Source organism: Passer montanus, unplaced genomic scaffold, assembly GCF_014805655.1.
Source record: "Passer montanus isolate IOZ18808 unplaced genomic scaffold, ASM1480565v1 scaffold104, whole genome shotgun sequence".
Classification (NCBI taxonomy): domain Eukaryota; kingdom Metazoa; phylum Chordata; class Aves; order Passeriformes; family Passeridae; genus Passer; species Passer montanus.
This window is the reverse complement of record NW_024356948.1, coordinates 425,556-437,997: the sequence shown is the minus strand read 5'-3', so window position 1 is coordinate 437,997 and position 12,442 is coordinate 425,556. Positions and strand designations below refer to the sequence as shown.

The window sequence follows — 12,442 nt, the reverse complement described above, 5'->3', positions numbered from 1 at the left end:
CTTCTGGTTTGAGTAAAGTCAATGTCATGTGATGTTACGGTTTGTGCACTGGTAGAAAGAGTCTGCTGCTAAAAAGTTCATAACAAAACAGAAGAGGCAAAAGCAAGAAAATTGTACAGCTAATTACAACAGACCTGTACATTCTAGTGATCCAGACATCCCTGAAGATGCTCATCACAATCGAATCAGGCTGTCAGTGCAGGCTGAGTTAAGAAAACACACTTATCTTTCATGTCTAGAAATCTAGATGCTGAGAGGCCATTAGGAGATAAGAAAAAGATTGGCAAGGAAGAGGGAGGGAGAAAACAACTCTCTTATGAGGTCAGTTTGTTCCCTACAAATGAGGTAGATATACAGGTTCAAAATTCCAAGCATATGGATAAGAACAGGGATGCACAGAGCAATTAACAGAGTCAAGCAGAAGCTGGGATGAGCAGCAGCTGGAGCACTGTTAAAGTCCTTCTAGGAATTGCTTCACCTGCTACAGTAAAAATAAAAGGCTGTGCTGGAAGAACACTGGCTCCTGAGCAAGGACAAGGTCATCAGAACAAGTGAGGAGCTTGAAAAATTCTGGGTAGCAGCAGGCACAGGGGCACAGGCACTTTAGAAGACTGTGCCACATCACAGTGGTCACCGGCAAAGCAAGCAACCTTTGTGCTGCAGATACACCAACACAGTCCCACAGGGATTCACCAGATACTCTGCAGGGAGCAGGATGCTCTATTTCTAAGAGTATGGAAAAGTCTCTCAGAAATCATAATGCTGCTTATACATTAGGATGTTTCACAGAGACCCAACAGACTGACAGACATGGATGTATTTTATAAAATATATTTACAGGCCTGAATTCTGTGGGGAAAGAATCAGAATTCAGTAATACTGCTCATTTCAAACCACAATTTTGTGATCACAGGCACAGAAGTTAATGCATGCAAGAGCTATTGGCAATGTATTTCCAGTAACCCTTCTGGAAATATAACAGAGAAAATCAGTCTAACAGTGCAAAGGTCATTCCTTACCAGACAAGTTTCTCATCCTAGTGATCCAAGACGGTACACACAGAGAAACATACAGCCAAATGTGACTTAATAAAAACTTCAAGTCTTCAGCTTATTAATTTTTTTTTAATTTTTCTCATTTCATTCCAGTGATTTCATTAGGTTAGACTTCTTCATCTTTATTATAAAATAATCAGAACTGAAATGTTTCAATAAACCCAATTTCTGTTTTAAGTAGTAAAAGATGATTCAACGCAGATGAAGCAAAAACGAAAGTTAAAAGTACAATGGCATTAGAGGCTTTGAGAATATACTTTAAAAGATGTTAAATACATAAATTATATATTAGTACTCTAGAATGTCTTTGATTGTTTTTTACATTAAAAAAAAGAACTGTATGAACAATTTTTTTTCACAGAATAATAGAATAGTTTGGGTCAGAACAGACTTTTAAAGGTCATCCAGTCCAATCCCTTGTAGTAGGCAGGGACATCTTAAACTAGCTAATTTTCACTGTGTTCTCCAGCAGTATGGAACAAAGCAAAATACTTCAAAACTTACAGGTGGGAAGAAACAAAGGTGAAAAACAACACTTAAGTCACCACCATTAAAACAGAGAGTACTAACTTAGTGCAGGTCAGAACAGAGATATAATATAATTCTCAGTAAAAGTTTTAGATTTCAATCATATTTCCAAATTATTTCCCTCCCAACACACTCAAACTAAAAGAAATAATTTGTTTTTTTCCCCCTCAGAGGGCCACAAACTAAGTACCATCCCAAAAACAACACAAAACAGGTAAAAATTAACTAACATGGTCCCAAGCTACTGGGGAGCTAGAAACACGTTGCATGGAGAAATTTAAATATTAAATATAATCAGTATCTCCAATTAAATAAATGGTGAGAAAAAAATCCAGCAAGATACTTCTTGATTATCTAAATGTTGAAGAGATAGCTTCAGTGCTCTAGTCACAGCCCATCACAAAGCCAAACTTAACAATGACCAACAGCATGTGTTTTTGAAAAGGAAATGTGGCCTAGGAAGAGAAAAAAGTCACACCTGCAGTAGAAACTGGTGCACTCAGCATGAACAAATATCTGTAAACAGAGACTATAACATCACTCTCTGTTTCCTTCAACTCTGTATCAGAAAGCTAAAGGCATGGTACCTGTTTCAGGGTTCCCCAAAGTAAAGCTGACAAAATAAAAACACGTTCAGTTCAGCAGTTCAAAGTTCAACATTCTTTATACTGAAACACCACCATTACTTTCCCTAAACAAATGTGGAAGATACCTTGGCTCTTTCATTACGCCACCTAAGAAAAATCAGAGCCCAAATCTTCTGTTATGATGTCCTACTGAACTCATGACAGCTATGCAACATGGTAAGATTGAGACACAAGCCCAGATATTGAGTTTTTCCCAATCAGAAATGTCTCAACAAGAATTATAAGAGATGATAGTTATTTAAAAATAGATAATGATTTTAAAATTATTATTATAATACATATATTAAGAATTACTTTTAAAAGCTTTATGAATTAGAAGAAATGACAATAACAATCTTATGTGACATTTAGACACAAAATATGTGACATTTAGAAACACAATAATGATAAAAGGTCAGGATACAAGCTCACTGCTGGTTTCTGCCTTCTTGTACATTATCTGAATGTCCCATCTCACAATCCTGTCTGATGCCCACCAGTTTTTCCAGTAGACAGGACAATAAAGAAGAGACAAAATGTTCTCTACTCATTTTCTCCAGGTCACTTTTAATTTTATAAAATTCTGATAGTATCCTAAACTTAGCCACCTCTTTTCCAAGCTGAAGAGTCCTAGGTGTACTGTTCATTCCATAAAACCTCTCCCACATCTGGAAGCAATCCATTGCACTACCCAGATGTGAAAACCAACACACAGTAACCACTATTGAGCAAAAATTTGCTACAGCAGTCTTTCACTTCAGAAGTGGAAACAATAAAAAAATGAGAAAGCTTGTTAAAAATAATAGTCATAGCAGGGCTCCAAAAATGGAGATTCAACCTATGGAGAAAGAATTCAGAGGGATGAAAAGAAACCTTAGCAGGTTAAGTGAAATAGTAAACTGTCATCCACTCCAGTCTAAATGAAGAAAATGGAACAAACTGCTAGCTCAAGGGAAGGACAAAAAATTACCACAAACCCACAACAAAAAAAAAAAGCCACAAAATCAAACCCCACAAAGAATTCCAGCCAAAGACTAAGGGTTATTCTGCTGAAAGCATTAGGTTCAATAACAAACCCCAGTTTTAAGTATATAAAATATAGAAAGTTTAAGTTAAAGCTAGAAGGAAATGAATTTACAAAAGGAACAGGACGATAAAGCTACAGCAGAAAAACTCCATGAGATGAACATACATTCACTATATGGGAACTTACGAAGTTTCTGAAGCCACAGAGGAGATGGTGGAAGACCTGTTTGAAGCTGAAATGTCTTGCAAATAAATTACAGAACAAATCAATGTAAATGAACAATAACGAATTGCTGGGATGAGTTGGTACTCACTTAAACTTCTGAAGGAGTTCAGGTATGAAACAGCTGAACTATTAATTGTAGCTTGTAACTAACTAACTAAAACTGCTTCTATTCTGAGCAAGTGTAGAATTTTTTTTAAGTGATCTGGAAAGATGCAGAAATCTACAAATAAAGAGGTCTAACATTTAGAACAAGCAGATTGATAGAAATTATCTAAGGAATTAATAAACTTAACATATTGGCAGAGACTAAATATAAAGTCTTCATTCACTGGGGACCTCTACAAGATTAATAAGATTATTATCACCCAAAAAAGAAAAACATAGTTTATATAGTCTATCTAGAGTTCCAAAAGTCCTCCAGCAAATCTATTACCAAAGACTTAAAAGCTGACATAAACTAAGAGAAAAATCCATTAATGTATATATAACTGGCTAAAACTCAGGAAATTAAGAGAAAACATTAAAACTGGTCTGCTATAAAATGGCCAGAGAGGTCACCAGTGGAGCTCACAGAAATTTGTGAGGGCCTGAACTCTTTAATGCATTCACAAGTGGCCTAGAGAAAGGACAAATAAGGAAGAGACATTTGCTGATAATACTACACTATTCACGGTAGCTCAAAGAAAAGCTAAATGAGCTTTATAGAGGCAGAAAACTATACTATCACAAAGGCTTAAAAAAGTATATTAAAAACTGGAAATGGGGCAAATCAGACACTATAAAACAAGAACTGGTTACTGTCCTTAAGCGACAGAGAGGCAGGAATGTGTTTTTGAAGAAGGAAACTCATCAGCTGGAAATAACTATTGAATATCTGACAGAGCTGTGTCTGCCTGCTGAGACCATCCCCTGGTGCACAGCACACCTTATGGGGAGGGATGGGACAACAGCAGTGCCAGCCCCTGCTCAGACCAAAAATCATTGCAGTACCACAGTCCCTGAATTCGAGTTACAGGGTGTCATCAGGTCACAACAGGACTCTCCAAAGCAGCCAATCTTCCATCAACCACGACTTTTATTGAAAATGTTACCACATCACAAGCTCATGTACTGCTGAAATAAATGCTGCATGCTCAAACCCAGGCACATACACACCCAGTCCCACAGTGGAGGGCTTTACATCTTTGATGCCTAAGCCCTTCAATTCATAGTACAAGCATTAAAAGTATATTAATAATCAAGGGTACTGACCATGCAGCACACAGGTTAACCCTGCATTTGCCTCCAATCCATAATGAAAATATGAATGACAAACAACTTATTTTTAGTTCCACATATTCAGCTAGAAGAGGGATAAGGTGTCACTGTGTGTTACTCCAGGCTTATTTTACAGCTCACAGGATAACAGGTATGGCCAAAAGGATATTTAGGTGGCTCTAAAAAAAAATAGTGAGGGTAACTAGCTCAGTTGTCTCAAGATGAGCAAGACAAATTCCACCCTAACTATACCATCATCACAGTTAAACATCATTACTGTATGGACCAGCCAAGCACGAAAATGTGCTAGGGCAAGATCCTGCCCTAAGGAGTTTACAGACTGAAAGGCCCAGGGAAATTGAACGACAAAAGAAAACAGGAATTATTACTAAGCATAAGCAATATGGTGGAATGATGGCAGAGACATCTTTTGGTACAAAGGCTTCTTAAAGTAAGATGCAATTATCCTGCATATATTATTGGTCAATTCCTCCCATCTCAAAAATAAAACAAATCTCAAAAAAACAAGAGGAAATGTCTCAGAAATATGAGAAGAGAAATTACTACAGTACTAGGAACAGAACAGTTGCTTAGAGAACCATGAAGACAGGAAACAAGACTGATCTTACCTTGCAAAGCACTGTAGAAATTGCCATCACAGTAGTTCTAAAAAAGTTTTTAGAAGAACAAGGCAGAACACTCAAGGTATCAGTGCAGGAAAAAGAGACACTATTTTTTTTTTTGACAAAGGAGTAGAGGAAAATACAGAGGAAACTCAAAATATTTTGAGGCTGTTTTCATTGCTGTGATTACAAATGCAAACAGGAACCACGTTCAATGAACCAACATTTGCTTAAGATGTGATGTGCTATTTGAGAACCTGCAAACGTGCACAGGAAAAAATTGTAAAAAATAGTACTTAAAATAACAATGAAAATGATGCAGAGAGTTAACTCAGTTTAATAACATGATTTGTACTCTATTTTCCTTTGCTTATTATTACTTTCAAACTACAGTCAAGTTATTGTCATACCACTGAATGATGGAAACCTTGCCAACTACTTCAAAACTGACACGTTTTCTGCTGCACTGAGCATTCCCAGAAGACATTTCCCCTCATTTTAATACAAAATCCTGTCAGATCCATGGGGCTGAAAAAAAAATGTGTAAAGGATATGAAGCTATAATAGACCTCCCCCAACTAGTCGAGTTTGGAATAAAAGACGATCAAAAAAGACTCAAAGATCCAGTGCTAGATTAATGCAAATATCTGCTTGTTTGCAAGTGTACTTTTTGATTAAACTGGCATACATCAAGTACAATTAGAAGGGTTATTTATAACTAAGAAATACATAATTCTGCATTTTAATGAGGGTGACAATTACAGCCAACAGTTGGTAATTAACATTAATCCTTTTGCACTGCAAATCAGGATTTCCCAATATGATTTTCATTGTCTGCAATGGACACACTGAAACTGTTATTGCAAAGCAGCTATTAGGTGGGCTGCTTTGACACAAATAGGTGTTCCTGTTACACACAGTAAAGAAAGAAACCAATGATGTGTTAAATTTGATAACCTCAGATGTAAATACAGAATGTCACTTCAAAATTTACTTGATGTCTACAACACAAAATACAATCAAGGCTTATCATTTTCATGGCCGAACCCAATTCCAAGTTTCCCAAGAGCCAGGCTTCACAGGTAAAATCTGATTTCAACACAAGCTTGAAATCTCCCATTGTTAAATTTGGTTTAGATTCCAGCCCTGGTTCACATCTGCATTTCCCCCCTGAGACTTCAAAGCTTTTAGTGGTTGTAACCGAACAGAGCAGATAAGGAGGAGCGTTTGCCCAGTCGGTATCAGTTTCCACAGCAGAACTCTGGAGCAACTACTAAAGACAGGAATAATCACTAGTGAAGCATTTGCAACTGTAGCAAAACCTTATTGCAAATTCTTTCCGTAAGCAGGTTATCAAAATAATTTTGGTTCACAAACCCACTGAATTTTAAATCTCAATCTTCCTAAATTGCTTTAACATATTTCTATTCCTTGAGTAAAAGTTTCTCTGAAAATAAGTTCCATGTCCATAGTAAATGCTGAACTTATTAAACACTTCTCTTTCTGATATCAGTAGTCTTCAAAGAGATGATGTAGATTTGCTATGTGTCTTTCCAAAAGAAGGTATTTCTGGTTTAGCCTCTCAGCTGTTGTCTTTTCAAAGAGAAGTAATAGCAAACTCTTATCATACTGGTCTTTAATAGGAAAAGAGACCTAGCCCAAATCCTATTTGAGGCAAAGATCACAATGCAGCCAGTAAATGAAACCTCTAGAAGACTGCTGAGGTGTTCAACACCCGGGTCAGGCAAACTGGAGGGGGATCAGTGTCAGGTACAAGTAAATGAGAAGGTAGAAAAGGAGAACTGTGAGCAGTAAGCCAAGAAACCTACAATGCACTTCTTACAAAGAGCTCTAAAATACACATTTATTTTGTAAGTATGAGATAGATGGGTTATTTCTACATATAGAGGTGCCCAACTAAAATCAAGATAAGTGATATTAATGTCCTATGGTCAGTATTATTGAACCTCGAAAGCAATAAAGTATGAGTCGATAAATATTACATTTGCAACATAGTTAACATTCTTCTACTGTCTCTGGCACTTATTACACATTGTAACCGCAAGTCTACAATACATTATTCATATTTGGGGTGTCACTGAGTGATGGATTGCTGTAAGAGAGGCTGTCCTTTAAATAAATCAACAAATAAAAATGCAAATGTTAACATTTTCAGCCACAACTTTTTCCATCTTGAATGGGGAATGAAAATTTCACATTATATCGACAGCCAGCAGAGAGAACAATTAACAACCTACACTGTGAATAAGAGAGATTAATTTGCCAATGTCTGGTTTTATCACTTGCATATGGAACTACATTGGACTTTTTGCACTGCTGGCTTTCTCAAGGAGTAGGCAAAACTTGTGTCTCCCACCACTTTCAGAAACTAACTCACCACCCTACTCCAAACACACTTTTAATCTCTTTAAATGTTCCTAAGTTAAATATGGAATGAAACTTTTCTGCTCCTTTTGAATCTTGAGTGGTGTCTGATCCTAAGAGTAAAAAGAACAATTCTATTTCTTTGGCAGTGTTTCCTCAGATTCTACAGTCTAAGGAACTTCAGAAATGGTCTTAAGTTGATATCCATATTTAAGCATCCAAAATGCAAAGATATTAAAATCAACTACTACATAAGTAAGACAAAAGCTTGAATCTCATCACTGTCATATTTCCTAACACTCAGCACAACAGACCTACTTTAGACAATTCCAGTGTGCATTATTAAGTATACAATTCTGCACATTATATTTTACATCAGATATTAATTTGCTTAAAAGTCCCTGAGTACACATTCGCCTGAGATGTGCTGGGCAATTGGGTAAATAGTTTTGTTTTTAAAATGTCCCTAAACACAAATTTACACAATACAATCTGTTTATAAGAACTCCAACAGGCCACTGTCGTCTAACAGGTAATAATACAGCTCAAACACAGCATTCATATTGCAAGAACTTCTAAATCACTTCTTTTATTGGCTACAAGAAACTTCCCTCCAAGACAATGCATTCAGCAAGTATGAAAGCTTTGATCTGAAACTGCAACCAAAACCCAGAGACTTAATGCTGAAATCCCTGACTATCACACAGTCCCTAATTTACCTAACTGTTCTTGAATTCGCTTTGACCAAAGTGAAAAACACTACAGGAGAATTATCTGTTTCCATGGTGAGCAGAACAAACTTTGCCTGTGTCTTTTTAAGTGCTTAATTTCTGCAGTGTTACAGGACTTACTGTGCCAAACTCAATGCTACGTGGGGAGAGCCTGACAATTGCAACAGGGCTGTAATCAAATTAAATGGTATTTCAGAATGTACAATTTATAACTTCCCTATTTTTTATTCCCCCAGAAATAGCTGAATACTTTAATTTATTGCAGTTTCACTTCTGTATGCAATACAACATTTGTTTTGCTGAAATCAGTACCTGAGTATAGCTAACGTAAGATCTGGTTTATGTAAAAATTTCATTACCAAGTGAAAGCATCAATATTCAATATCATAAAGCCAGTACTTCCTCTGTGCAGCTTCCCTCCAGTTCAGCAGAAACACAGACACTCTCTTCAAGGCAAACACCAATTATGAAAAAATGTAACTGGTCACCAAAAAGGTAACATTTAACACAATCAGAGTAACCATGCTTTAGGAACAAACCCACTCTTCCAAATTTTCCCAGCCCCAATCTTGCCTGTGAATTTTTTTTTTCACAAATATATTGGCTTTGGTCTAGATGAATAAGCACATGGAGTAGAAGAGCTTTCCAGGCCTGCTGTGAACATAATTTCAAGGGCCTCATGCAGGTGTAGACACTTGGCTTAAGAACACTGAATAACCAAATTTGCAGTGTTTGGCCACGTTATGGAAGGCAGAGATAGGCATGCACAGAAGCCTGACAGGTAAACAAATTCACTATTAGCCCAGTTCCAGATGCCAGATAAGAAAATGCTGGGGTTTTCGTTTTCTTTCAAAGATATCACTGAAATCACCCTGTGCATACTTATTTTGCAAGACTGGTCCTTCTAAAGGTCTAGCACAAAGGCTCCCAAGGTTTGCATCCACCTTCTAGGGACACTTATTTCTTGTTCGTGACATGATTCATTCTGAGACAGAGAAGGAAGCAGGACTGCAGCAATTCCTTCTCAAGCAGGAGGTAGCTGTAACACATTGAAGCCACCAGTTGAGCCCTGCCAAGGCAGGCTATCATGCCAACACATCTTCTACCTGCCATGCCTGCTTACCCAGCCAGCCCTCCCCAGAAGCTGTGCTAGCACCCTGATGCCTCTTGCTGCCAGGGAGCTTCTGTCGCTTTCCAACACCTTCTCTCTGGCAGGCTTTGCATTGCTGCTGCTGCCGGGTGCCAGGGCTTGTGCTAGTTAAAGCTGGCACAAACACGAGTTGAATCTAGTCCTATAAATTTAAATAGTCAAAAGTAATTAGGTTTACATGTACTGCTGAATAAATAAATTTGCTCTTAGGCTAGGGCTTTGTGTTGCAAGTTTCAGATCTGTGCCAACTGTTGTGGTTAAGCTGTTAACCCCCCCAAATCACAGATCATAATGAACATGCTGACAAACCCTAACTTTAGTGGCACAAAAGCAGCAATAATTCTCAATATTGATTAATTTAGTTAGTTAAACCTGCAGTCTAAGCTTATAACCATTCAGTGATAAATTGAGACTGACCTGCTGCCCAAGCAGGTTTTTTGATGAAGGATAGAATCAACTTTAGGTTTCCCCAGAAATACTTGTCCATTTGCCATTTTTAATTAGACAAGGCCAGGAATAAGGGAAAGCACAATATGGCTGTTTAACCTAGTTAATAATACCTACAGCACCAGTGGTGAGAAAGAAAGGGAGAAAGCATGGGAGAAAGTGCCCAGAAATACAGGATTTTTCATCAACTGGTAAAATAATTCTCTAAAGATGACAGCTAATCAGACTCCTTTTACTGATCACTTTACCTGGTATGATTTCTAGCAGCATATTTCAACAAATATTTTACTCCCCTCTGTGGAAAAGAATAGACCATCAATCCTCTTGAATAAAATTTCTTTTTCTGAGCAGTCTTCATATGATGTGCATAATTATATCTACTCCTCAGTGCTTGAATGGAATCTCAACCTAGCACTATTAGACAGTATCAAGCAGTATCTTTACACACACTTTATCTGCTATGCCTGCCTTGCAAAGGTAACCACTGCTTCTAAGAGAAATGGTTAGGCAATCTTGTGGTTTCTGTTAGTTTAAACATACAGCTACTTGTGGGAAACAGCCCAATCTAACTCAGTTTTTAAATCCTCCAAGAACTATCATCCCTTCCATCAGAAGAAAAAAAAAGTGTTTCCATAACAAGTAAGTACAAATTTGTCAATATTGATAGTGGTTTTTCACCTATTATATATCACAAGTTCTCTCAGAAGATAGAAATAAAAATGCCAGCTGCTGCCAAGAATACAGGGATGATATCAGGCATACATTTTGCAAGTCCACTGGGCCAAGAGAAGATTAAATCTGATTCTAGCCCTCTCATCCTCCAAAAAACATTTAACTCTTCTCATGAACAGTTACACATTCCTGTTATGACACTGTACTGTTACCTAACTAGTGGTATAAAATATTGCAAGTTCATATTTCAATCTGCTTTTTTGTTGCTTAACTGAAAATTTTATTATGAAAAAATGTGGAATATGATAAAGAAAAGCAGGGACTGTATGTTGTTCTTCTAGGAAGTTACCACTAGAAATGTAATCCTGCCTAAAGAGGGCAAGTTGTTTTCAGACCTTAAAGCATAACAACAATGCTGCTTTCAGCTTTTCATTGGAACAGAAGTGATAATGCTGCTTTTCCAGTGCATTTAGTGCAGACATATAGTATAATCAGGAATTGCTGACTTAATGTGATTTTGTTGCTTGTCATTAAACATAAAATAACTCTCATACAAAACATTTTAAAAGAAATGCCATTTGATAAAAATGGGAGTGGGGGAGGAGGTGGGCAAATGGCGAGGGATTAAAATCTTCAAGCAAATGTAAAACCTAACAGGGTTAACACTGTCCATTAAAATTATTTACAAAGGTATTTAATGTGTCAGGACTTGGAACATAAAATACTTTCTGTTCAAAATCTAAGTAAAATTAAAATGTTAGAACTTGGCATATGCTTGCTTTTTTTATTCTAACACGCAACTTAAGGCTTACTATAAATGTCAAAAGGATATGGCAGGTTTTAGTTTATATTATTCAGCTTGTGCTAATATGAAACACCATAGAAATTCAGTCACTTCCCTGCATCTGGGAGAATTTGATGGTTGTGTTTGCAGAATCTTAAACCAGAGATTACCCAGCAGCTTACCGTGAAGGGTCATGCTGAATCGGTGATACGGCTGTGGTTGCAGGCACTCTGCTGCTGCCCATCAACCCAGGAGACATGGCTGCATCCTTCCTAAGTCCTGAAGTTGTCCCTGTGGAATGAAGTGAAGACAAACCAGGCATCAGAAGCTAGAGATTTTGGAATAGATATTTCTCATCTCAAGTCTGCCTTACTACAGAACATTGGGACAAAAAACTGAAACAGTTTTTGAGTGAGAAATACACATAGAGAAATGACAGAGAGCTCATTAGTTGACAGTACTGTGCACAGCATCCTTTTCAGGACCATACAGAATCAAATCTGTAGAATAAGACACACTCTCCAGCCTCCATCCTACTGCCCAGAGCTTGGCAGGCTTGCATGGTTATTATTCCTTAAGCGGCCCACAGGATTCAGCTTGTTTCACAGATGCAGTTCTCTTTACATGCTTTAAGATGTTAGTTCTCCAAGTGTAAGTATCACTTCAATAGTATTTTCATTTAAATAAAATAGAACTGAGAATCCATTCCTTCTTCCCACTTCCTAATAACTCTTGAATTACAAAATAATCTAGGTTTAAAGGTGAAGTTTGGAGGTCATGTAGTTCAATCCTCCATTGAAACAGCATCAACAGGTTTCAGACACTTATCACATTAGGTCTCACTGATAGAACCTCTCTGGGAAACTCCTCTGGTCCCACTGTTTGACCAGCCTCAGAGTCAAAAATGTTTCCTGTATAGCTAATCAGAATTT

General features: G+C 37.3%; 1 protein-coding gene across 6 annotated transcripts in view; it reads right to left on the bottom strand.

The window, feature by feature from the left end:
* Positions 1-12,442, bottom strand: part of KIAA1328 (KIAA1328 ortholog) — a 177,468-nt gene that overhangs the window by 23,108 nt on the left and 141,918 nt on the right. For all 6 annotated transcript variants that reach the window (XM_039718652.1, XM_039718668.1, XM_039718676.1 and 3 more), the window contains one exon: positions 11,693-11,801. In XM_039718652.1, coding sequence (XP_039574586.1) covers positions 11,693-11,801 — 109 coding nt within the window. The remainder of the gene's footprint in view (positions 1-11,692; positions 11,802-12,442) is intronic.